General features: G+C 33.5%; 1 protein-coding gene across 1 annotated transcript; it reads right to left on the bottom strand.

Annotated features, from left to right (window-relative positions):
- Positions 1-257: 257 nt before the first annotated feature.
- LOC139486891 (uncharacterized) lies at positions 258-11,809 on the bottom strand. Its single transcript, XM_071271948.1, has 2 exons — positions 11,622-11,809; positions 258-1,936 (listed from the first exon to the last, which is right to left on the bottom strand). The coding sequence occupies exon 2, from the start codon at positions 1,462-1,464 to the stop codon at positions 361-363; it is 1,104 nt and encodes a 367-aa protein (XP_071128049.1). The 5' UTR covers positions 1,465-1,936; positions 11,622-11,809; the 3' UTR covers positions 258-360.
- Between the last annotated feature and the right edge of the window lie 221 nt (positions 11,810-12,030).

The following is a 12,030-nucleotide window of genomic DNA, read 5'->3' as shown; positions in this document are numbered from 1 at the left end:
ACAGTACATTGACTCGTAATTTTTCTTACACCCGGTACACACATAACGTTTTGTACGAGAGTCATAACTTTGGCTGATATCCCTGCTTCTACCATGTAGTTCGTAAGTTCCGAAGTCTTCTGATTTTGAGCTGTTAAACAAGAGGAACAGAGTGTTATTTATTCTAATACAAGCGACTCCCATCACATGACTCGCTTTTATTTCGTCATATTTATACATCATCTCAGTTTCCATCTTGAGTGGATTTAATATTTGTATTCCATTTCTACTTTCCAGGTAGATGTTACCAATATTGTCTATATTAACAGTTCTAAGGCCTTTTGAATTGTAGGAGAATATTACAGATCCGTTGGCGTTTAATCAATAAACCTGATCAGATTGACAATAAGCAGCAAAATTACCACCATTTAGTGAAGAAGCAAACGATGTACAATTAATAAAGTTGATTTTTTTCATGAAACAACCAATGCGACTATATATATACAAACAGTTTTCATTTGTTATATAGATACACTTTTCATCTGTTGCTATAGCTTGGAATTGATGGGCAAGGTCTAAACACCATTCTCTTTCCATGGTTTTTGTATCTATTAGGTTGAAACTCTTGTCATGCAATAACACCGCCAGATTTGATTTAGGAATGCAGCTGAATGCTATTTCCTTAGAAGGGAATTGAAAAGAATACATATAATAATCTTCTGATGCACATTCCTTGTAATTGTCATGACATATGTTCAAGCCATTTGTGAGCTTTATTCCCTTTTCATCATAGATATATTTTACAACTCTGTAGTTGTTTTTGGATGATGATTTGCTGTTTACACGTGTTTGTTCCGTTAATATAACTACATGCCCTGCAACTAGTAAACAGTTGTCATCTCTAGCAGTGATCCAAACTTTTTGCAAATTCAATTTTGCATAAGTTTCATTTTTTTCAACGAAATCTTTTGGGTCAAGCTGTATTTGTGAGGTTTCTTTCAGCGGGAATTTGTGTATGCTTCCTTCTGATGGTGTTGTAGTTTGCATCTTCTGGTATGATTCAGATAGCGCTGGGTCTTCATATTCTTTAAAATGCACAGCTGATCGCCCTGACTCAATTATCTCGTAATGAACGGAAAGGAATCCTAAAGCTTTGATTGCTTTTATTTCATGACAAACTTCTTCGAAACCTATCTTTGTTCTAGACGTTGGTGGTATTTCTTTTAACATTTTGAGAATGTTTTCATGTTTTTTTGTACGTTTTTTCAGGAGAGTAAATAACTGATTTTCTGATCCGTGATCGGCTACAAACTGCAAAGTGTTCTCATCTTCTTCTATTTCTTTAAGATTCTTCTTTAAGTCTGTCATTTCTTCTACAATTAAAATCCTGTTATTTTTTTCGATATTTGTAAGTTCGTGTATCAAGACTTTTTCTAAATTGTTAATATGTTCCATGAACTTCGATTTGGTATTAGCGATTTCCATTTTTATTATTTGTTGTTGTTTTGTAACATCTTTAATCGCACTTTGTCTTTCTTCTGTAATTTAAATTTTATGCATATAATCTCTTACTTCCTGCAATGTTTGCATGTTAGCTATAAACAGTTCAGACTTACTCACCCCCTTTGATAAAACATTCACATTGGAAACTTTTTTGCATTCCTTATGATCTGATTTGATACAGGCATGGCAACAAATAACATCGTGGTCTAAGCAAATAAAATCTTCTCGACAATCTGGATGCCTCTCACATTGAGGAATTGAGAGTAGTTTCAAATTAGCAGCAGGAATCTCGGATATGTCTACGACACGATGGCTTTGTGTCATTTTCATAACTTTATGATCGTTAAAACATTTTTCACATAGACCATCCTCACAATTACTGCACCAGTTTGTTAGTTTACTTACACAGTTTCTTCTACTACAAGGATTTCAAATTGAATCCATTACTGTTGGCCTGAAATAAATCAAGATCTAATAAACGAAAAGAGATACGAAAAACAACGAAGTAGAACAAAGTCTTTCTAATTATTCATAGTCATATGCTTGATTTAAGATAATTTATTCCCCTTTCCACTGTTTTTCTTTCAGACCATTTTTGTTTTGTTGGCTCAGCTGCTTTGTATTTATATATCTTCTGGCCCCGGCGCCATAAAACTTTTTTTGCTGAGTAAAAAAATATTCTCAGAATGAATTATTTTACTCTGCTAAGAATGAGAACTTTTTTATCCGCCATAAAAAAATATTCTCAACGTTGAGAATATTCTCAGCTGAGATTTTTTTTGATGTAAGTGGTAAAATAGTTGTTTGAAAACTAAAATGTATACCAAACTTCTCTAAAACGCAGTTTTATCTCATAAGAAATAATATAAAACATAAAAAGAATCTATGATAGATAAGATGACAAGTAGCATTTAGTAAGCATCTGTAACGACAGTCCTGACAAAAAGTCACAGAATATAAAGTCGGCAAATAATTTGTGTTATTATAAGAAATATAGAACCTAATAGATATTATAAAAGAATGATCTTGAAACACTTGAGTTATTTACCCGTAGCTTCTTATAAATATGTATATATATTTTTTTATATTTCTTTATTTAGATCTATATTTTGTATTTTTTTTAAAGATAAAATGCAATCTTCGTTGACGTTTACGTGAAGAGTGCTTTCTTTCACGTCCGCATTTCTATCGAGTATGGCGTGCCAAATAAACATTTTGAAAAGATAATTATTACGGATCAATAACATACATTATGTATTCAGACGACATAAGACACCATGTGACAATTTTAAGAGAAACGGAGCTGCGTTTTTCTCACATCTATAATGGAAAAAAAACCAAAAAAAACGACAAACCAAATATTTTTAAATCAATATGAAAGCCCAGTAAATAATTTGAATCCGTTTTCAATATCAATATTCAAGATATACGTAACTTTAATATTAATATAAATCTGATACAGAATTTAAAATGTTTAATACGATTTAACAATTATGCAAGTAGTCATAAAAACTGCTCTGCGTAATGAGTTTAATATCATATTGAACAGGAAGAGAAAATAAAAGTACGACGTCGTGTGAGAAGGCATGGCATATATTTAATGTCCATTACAGTTATTAACAACACCTTGTACAAATATTATTTTCGAAAATAAAAACAGTTTAATAAAACAAACAAAACTATCTGATTTATGAGGGTCATGCAAAGGGGAGTAGGGGAAGATGTTCTATGTTTCTCTATTCAGTAAGAAATATTTTCTGTAAAATTCTGATCGTTCATATGGAAATATCCTTCTGTATCATGATTTTGACATGATAATGATTTGTCTAGATCAACGACATATGTATGACAACAATACCCCACCCCACCCCACCCCGAATCTGTCACTGTACTACTGTACTGCACAAATGATACATTCCTGAATATCAATATTTTAACTAATATCTGTTTAAAACCAAAGGAATATTTGATTTATACATGTCTTTGGTTTAGTAGATATGAGGTACCGGTACTGAAATCTAATTGATGTACAAGTAGTAAATTGTAAAAATATATTTAAGAGAGAAAAGACATTGATAAGCCCAACTGTCCAACAAAATATAAAAAAATGCCTATCTATCATCTATTTTGGAGCATATATTTAAAATTTATTGAAAGTGAAAAAAAAAAAAAAAAAAAAAAATCGAAAACAATGTAATTATCCGTCCTGGAGTATCAGTCAAACAGCCCTTACCAAAAAATGTTGTATTAAATTGCAATTAAGTATTGAATGCTGCTTTTTGTAAATTTATTGGGGTGTAAAAGCGTTGACCGAAGTACATTTTGTATGAAGCGCGGAAGCGATTTATACTAAAAATGTGCGCACGGTCATCGCTTTTACAACCCTATAAAGTAACAAAAAGAAGCATTCAATACTTATAATTACATTTTTTAGCTAGAATCATGAAAACACGATTTTTATCAAGTTTTCATTTAATTCACCTGTGCACTTTATTGTGGGACCTCGTGTCATCATGAATAATAAATTGTATTGTCTAATGCAATTGTTTCAGGAATAGCACGTGATGTGCAGGTAGCCAATCAGAATAACGTATTATAATGAAACATGATACATCTAATGTAATTATTGAATTATGGATCTTGCAAAACTGGAACATAAGACGTAGTAAGCATGCTGGCGAACGTGAGCTCAGACTTTTTTGATTCTGTTATTCTATTTAAAGTCATAATAAACAAGTAACCGGTGAAAAATAATGTTATTCCAATTTTTGAACCAATGCATACAAACATAAACACATAAACAGACTTAACCAGAAAATGAAGATAAAACTTTTTCACTCGATTATACTTGTGACACTCTTATACCACATAGGTAATTCCATCACCAGTGAAAAATCATGGGACCATCAACACTTAATAACCAGCCTATTAAACAACAAATGGACATCAGCTGGGCGTAGACCCATAACATTACCAACAAAACCAAATAAAGATCACTCAATGCTAATATTGATCCTCCTACTTGCAGGAGATATTGAACTTAACCCAGGACCAAGAACGAAACAACAAAGCGTATATCCATGTGGATTATGTGAACATCCAGTTACATGGAACTGCGAAGGGGTATGCTGTGATGACTGCAGCATCTGGCATCACAAATCATGCATAGAACTATGCTCCACAGATTATGATTTATTACAGAGATCAAATGTACAATGGTTATGCTGCAAATGCGAGACCATCAATGTATCAACCTTCACTTTTCACAGCTATGAGCTCAACACTTCAAACTATTATGAACCTCTTACACACAACATTACTTTCGAATCCATCACATCAAATGCTTTCAGCCCACTTAAAACCAGCAGCCCAAAAGGAAATAACTCCACAAACACCTCATCACCAAAAAGCAGTAAAAGCAAAAACAGAACCACCAGCAGTAACGTATTCAACATTGAAACAAAGCGTAACCTAAGAATACTAACACTAAACTGCAGAAGCATCAAAGACAAGACTTCTGAATTTACAGCAGCTGTAAACTACATCAAACCGGACATCATCTGCGGCACAGAATCTTGGCTAAAAGGAGTTAAACCAGGAAAAAACCCGACGCAAGACGCAATAAAATCAAGCGAAGTATTCCCTGAAAACTATGTAGCATATCGGAACGACAGGGGTACACTAGGGGGAGGAGTATTTGTCCTTGTACAAAACGACATAGTAGCAGTAGAAAAACCAGAACTAGTAACAAAGTGCGAGATTGAATGGGTGAAAATACAACTGAAAGACCAAAAAGAACTAACAATAGGCTCATTTTATATGCCTCATAGAAACATGGATGATATAAAAGAACTTGATAAATCACTAGACAAGATCTCCAATAAAAATACTAATTTCATACTTACTGGAGACTTCAACTGTCCAGATATTGATTGGAACACAATGTCAATAAACCCAAACGCACAAGATAAAGAAATACAAAAAGCCCTTATTGAAGTCCTAATGTCACACTCGATCACTCAGATTCATGAAACGCCAACAAGAGGAGAAAATCTACTGGACATAGTGTTAACCACCAACCCATCACTCATCAAAACATCAACAAATGCTCCAGGTATATCTGACCATGACATGATCATAACAGACTGTGATACAAAACCACACTACCAGAGTAAACGGCCACGTAAATGCTACATTTACTCGAAAGCAAAATGGGAAGATCTCCATGAAGAACTGGATACATTATCCAACAAAATCAGGGATATGAACCATAACAATGCCACAGTCCAAGAATTATGGGACACATTTAAATACGAACTCTACGTAAATTTGGACAAGAACATACCATCAAAACTCATCCGCTCTAAAGCAAGCTTACCCTGGATAAATCACAAAATTAGGAAAATGTTCAAAAAGAAAACCAGGCTATACCATCAAGCAAAGAGAACAAAGAACTGGTCAAACTACAGGCACTTTCAAAAAGAATGTAAAAGACAAGTCAGGAAAGCTGAATGGGAATACATCAACAACACCATAATGGAGGGACTGGAAAACAACAATCCAAAGCCTTTTTGGAAGTACATAAAATCTAGGAAACAAGACAACATTGGAGTATCACCTTTGAAAAGCAATGGCCAATTAGTGAATGATAGTAAAGGAAAGGCAGAATTACTGATACAACAATTTAAATCAGTATTTACAAGGGACAACGACAAAACATTGCCGAAAACAACAAAGCACATAAAGATCTCAATCCCATTCCTTGAAATAAAACATGAAGGAGTCGAAAAACTACTCAGGCAACTAAATCCATCAAAAGCTTCAGGACCAGACGGTATACCTAATAGAATCCTCAAGGAGTGCTCAAAACAACTTGCACCAGGACTCTCAATAATATACCAAAAGTCAATAAATACTGGAGAACTGCCAAGAGACTGGTTAAACGCTAACATCTCGAGCGTCTTTAAAAAAGGAGATAAACATGCACCAGAAAATTATAGACCTGTATCACTAACATCTGTGCCGTGCAAAGTACTTGAACATATCATCTGTAAGCACATACTAAACCATCTAGACAAGCACAGGGTACTAACATCACTCAACCATGGATTCAGATCCGGATACTCGTGTGAGACACAGCTACTAGTCACACTGCACGACTTCATGAAATCACATGATGCTGGAAACCAAATTGATGTTGCTATCCTGGACTTTTCAAAAGCATTTGACACAGTGCCACACAACAAACTCCTACACAAACTAGACGAATATGGTGTGAGAGGACCACTGAATAAATGGCTAGAAATGTTTCTAACTCAGAGAAGGATGAAGGTTGTCATTGATGGAGAGGAATCGGAAGAAGTTACAGTGGACTCAGGAGTGCCACAAGGAACCGTACTCGGACCCCTTCTCTTCCTCTGTCATATCAATGATCTCCCGGACTCAGTAAAATCAACTGTTAGACTTTTTGCTGATGATTGTCTGCTATACAGAAATATAAAAACTCAACGAGACCACACACTGTTACAACAAGATCTGGTTAGCCTAGAAAAATGGGCCAAAGACTGGGGTATGCGCTTCAACGCAAAGAAATGTTACATCTTGAGCATTAAGAACAAAAGTCAGAAGTTCTATACCCTTGATGGACACATACTCCAACAGGTCAAACACAACCCATACCTGGGACTACAGATATCGGACGATCTGAAATGGACCACCCACATTTCAAATGTAACTAAGAAAGCGAATTCTACACTAGGCTTTCTTAGACGCAACCTAAGATTTTGCCCAAAAGACTGCAAGAAAACAGCATACATTTCATTGGTGCGATCTACGATGGAATATGGGGCAATTGTATGGGACCCTTATACATCAAACAACATCAACCAATTAGAAAGAATCCAAAGAAGAGCAGCCCGTTTCATCACAGGGGATTATAAATCAAGAGAAGAGGGATCGGTCACCAAAATGCTAACAGTGCTGGAACTTGAAAACCTACAGTCCAGAAGAACAAGCCAAAGACTGGTATTTCTGTACAAAGTGGTTGAGGGTTTGGTCCCAGCTATCAAACCTGACGAATTTTTGGTAAAAAGCAAAACCAAAAGGACAATCAAACCTACACGCTTTGTAGACTTTGAGAGCACAAACATAGTTACCAACTCAGTTAAAAACAACTCAAAGGCAATTGATACTACAAACTGTAAAACTGAACAATTTAAGAACTCGTTCTTTGTCAAGACTGTTATTCATTGGAACCAACTGGAAGAAGCAGTAGTGTGCGCCAAGTCAGTTGAGAGCTTCAAAACAGCTCTCCAACGCCGTCAATAGGCGCTCTCTCTCCCGTCGAGTAAAAGCCAGTATTGGTACCTTCGACGTAACGATACAGATACAGATACAGACATCATAAACTAAGTCTTCTGTGCACGATTTTATCATTTTTTTCGCATAAATTTCGTATAATCGTCATTTTTTTTTTCAATCGGTCAGTGTTAGGAAAATATAGCAGGTAATTAAAGTTCGTGTTTTGAAGCCGAAGTTTAACGATTGTCACCTGTTTGTCAACAATCCACCAAAAAGCATGGATATTGAGCACGTGTTTAACATGTACAATCAGATAATAGTTTATTTTAAGGACATCCATGCGTATTGCGATCACCTGATTCTTATGAGATCGGTCACACGGAGGTTACTTTGCATACGGAAAATATGTCGGGGAATTGCTTTCTGGAAGGAAACAATTAGAATAATGTAAACATCTTCTTAATATGAACAAATTAAAGAATTTTCTTCAGAAAAAAGTATATGTACATAAGTTTTATAATGAAAACTATCCATTGAGATATAAAAAACATATGCATTTTTTTTTTTAATTTGAGGTTTCTTATGAATTTAATTACCGTTAGTTGTTCATTTTTAAATTTTGAAAAATCTAAGGAAACTGAGATTTCAACTCGGACAAAGTTGACCTTCGTCTCTTTGCCATATTTCTGATTTGTTGTTTTCAATTTGTTTTCCACTATTGCAGCGTTTTTGTCAATGATCATATTGGTCTGATCTCTGACACGAACTGTTTTATTATGGTGTAATGTTTGTGTAATTTCTGACACAATGCAGGAGAAGGATGTTAGGTTGACTCCTGATGCAAGATAGTGATTTTTGAGCAAAATACTGATGGTTATGGATGTACAGAAATTGCAATGACTACGTTTATCAATTGACCAATTCCGATTACGACCAGTTCAATATTTCACTCGTTTTACCGTATCTTAATTTTTATATAAGAAAATTGTACATTTTAGCACCCCATTTTTCAGTCTGTTTTCTTCATTTTTTTTGGGGGGGGGGGGGGTATTTTCTTTTCTGTTAATCGGCTCGTTTATTTGGGTTATTTCTAAGAAAGATCAGATATTCAAGCGTCAAGCGGGATATGTTAAAAGTGAAGAAGTATCTACAATGAGAAGCTGTTTAATTGGTCGCTTTTTTTGTAGTATCTTTTAAAATTTGGTAAGATTAATATGGTACAACCAACTAACAAATATGGGGTTATCAACTTACATTTTTAATTTTCATATGCTTTTACAGAATTATGAGCCATATTTCAGTCTTTTTACCTTACTCATCTTTTATGTAAAAAAATGCACATTTAAGCACCACATTAATCAGCTTTTTTAGACAACATTGATTTTGAGTATTCATCCTAAAAAATGTATGAAAAAAAAATATGTTAAGGAATAAAGATGTGTATGTTCCTTTGGATAGAATTGGATTTGAGGTGATAAGTGAAGTTCTTCATTGCAAATTTTAACAAAAACACTATCAACATTTGTAATTTTTTTTATCAAATTACCTTAAAAAAAACATTTAAGATTTTTTTTATATACTTAAGTATGGTTTTGGCTATACTCAAATATTTGAGAATATTCTTAACTTTGAGTAAGTTTTGATGAAGAACATATCTGAGAATTTTTTTATGGCGGTGCATTTTGCTGAGAATAAAAAAATTTGAGAAAATTCTCAGGCTGAGTAAAAAAACTTTACTCAAATAGTTTTATGGCGCCGGGGCCGGTTTGTTAATTTTTTTGCTAATTAAAGGAAAACACAGTTCTATTGTGAGTGCATTATATCTTCTCAGGCTATTTTGACACATTGTTATCTTATTTTACTAAAATTTTAAAACATATTTATATTATATGTAGAGAATGGTTAACATGTAAACGATAACCTGCCATACATCCAATTTTTATGCCCCATTTATGGGCATTATGTTTTCTTGTCTTTGCGTCCGTCTGTTCGTCCGTTCGTCCCGCTTCAGGTTAAAGTTTTGCTCGATGTAGTTTTTGATGAAGTTGAAGTCCAATCAACTTAAAACTTAGTAAACATGTTCCCTATGATATGCTATTTCCAATTTTACTGCTTAATTACAGATTTTACCCTATTTTCACGGTCCACTGAACATAAAAAATAATAGTGCGAATGGGGCATCCGTGTACTTGGGACACATTCTTGTTTCTTTTCGACCTCGTATATCGGCACCTATAGGCTTCCAAACGTTGGTTAAATTATGATAGATTTAGTGTCTGTATTCTTATTGTTTTCTTCCGAATATTATATATACGTATCAAATAACATAAGAAAATGCCTGTACCAAGTCAGGAATATATCAGGTGTTGTTCAATCGTTTGATGTGATTGAGCTTTTGATTTTGCCATCTGAATAGAGACTTTCCGTTTTGAATTTTCCTCGTAGTTCAGTATTTTTCTGATTTTACTTTCGATACATATAAATCATTGGGCCAATATCAAGGGTAGTTACTGTAGATTCAATTACTTTTGTGGCTATCAATTTTCGTGGATTTAGGAAAACTTGTATTTTCGGGGATATTTCATTTCGTGGTTTTGCCAATCCATGTATAAAAAGGCCAGAGAAACTTGTAAATCGTTGAACATTTGAACTCGTGGTTTTATCTTTTCCAACAAAACCAACAAAATTGGTAGCCAACGAATGATAATAAATACAAAGTATATATGATGTATATTTCAATTATGTTCCTTACTCATGAGGATATCATTGTAATTTCCTGCTCCAGTTTGCCAAGAATTCGTATTCGTAGCCATTTGTTACTTTAATTAATAAGTTTTTTAACGAATTCAGTGAATGTTCTTTCTATAATACTCAGGTAAAACAATATCCGTTTTGAATTTTCTTCAGAGTTCAGTATTTTTGTGATTTTCTTTTTTATCCACTAGAGATGAAATGACGTAGATGTAAGCAATTATGTTTGAATTGATAATTACTTACATCATTTGGACAGATAAATAAAAAATGATATTTAATGTTAGCAAGTACTTTGGTTCTGGTATGACAATACGGTTATAAAACTTTTGCAAAATATTTTTGATACTATTTAAAACAAAAAAATATCCCAATGCGAAGCTTCAATACCTTTTACAGTATTTGGCTGAACGTTTTGTCCATGTCGCCTGATTTGGTTTATTAGCTGATCTTTTTTGAAATGCGTTTTGGATTTTCAAAGAGTTCTTGAACCTACATAGAAACAATATGATTTCAGAATCAGTGTTAAAAGTAAAATCACAAAAATACTGAACTCAAGGAAAATTAAAAACAATTAAAGTCCCTAATCAAATGGCAAAATCAAACGCTCAAACACATCAAACGAATGGATAACAACTGTCATATACTTGACTTGGTGTATGCATTTTCTTATGTAAAAATTGTGGATTAAACCTGGTATTAAAAATAGTTATACCTCTGACTTGTATGACAGTCGCACCAAATTCCATTATATTGACAACGATTTGTGAACAAAACAAACAGACATAATACGAAAAAATGTCAAAAAATGTGTAAAGCAGTCAACATTGTGTTATAATCTTATGTAAAATAACCTTTCTGATTACCATGCAAGTGTCAATTACTTATCTGGGAGTAGCTAAGTAGCAACCTTGTTTTACAACCATACATATTTTCAAATCAGACTAAAATATTCTTTTTTGGGAGTTTTCTAGACTAGACGTATGTAGCTTATTTTCTTCTTTGATATAAGAGCAAGTACATATAAATCTTATATTTGAGGAATTTTTATTAAGGTTGTTTTTCTAATACCTTAAGTTTATCTCTACTTGTCTTTCTTTATCTTATTATCCAAAACGCTTCTTGTAATCTTATGTGGAAAGACCTTCAATTGTCCTCTGAACAGTTGGTTTTATTATACCTAGTTTTGGTATCAGGATGAGTTTATATTATTTCTTATCATTATGAGGATGTATTTATATGATTTTCAATCTTGCCATATCTAAACGAGTTTTATCTTATAGAATAAGACATTTTTTATCGAGTAGATACTACTTCTTTCCTTCAACCTACAATTTATGTTCTTCCTTATAGTAAGTGTCCATAGCATATAACTCTTAAATGTAATATACGAATTGACTATTCTCTAAAGCATTATTGGTTTCGATCTTTAACTAGACCTATTGAAGTTATAAGACATCACAAAATAGTATACGACATCATCATTCTTTTGTTTGG

The sequence above is a fragment of the Mytilus edulis genome, chromosome 8 (genome assembly GCF_963676685.1).
Source record: "Mytilus edulis chromosome 8, xbMytEdul2.2, whole genome shotgun sequence".
In the NCBI taxonomy this organism is placed as follows: Eukaryota; Metazoa; Mollusca; class Bivalvia; order Mytilida; family Mytilidae; genus Mytilus; species Mytilus edulis.
Note: the sequence above shows the minus strand (reverse complement) of the source record. Positions and strands in the feature narration are given on the sequence as shown.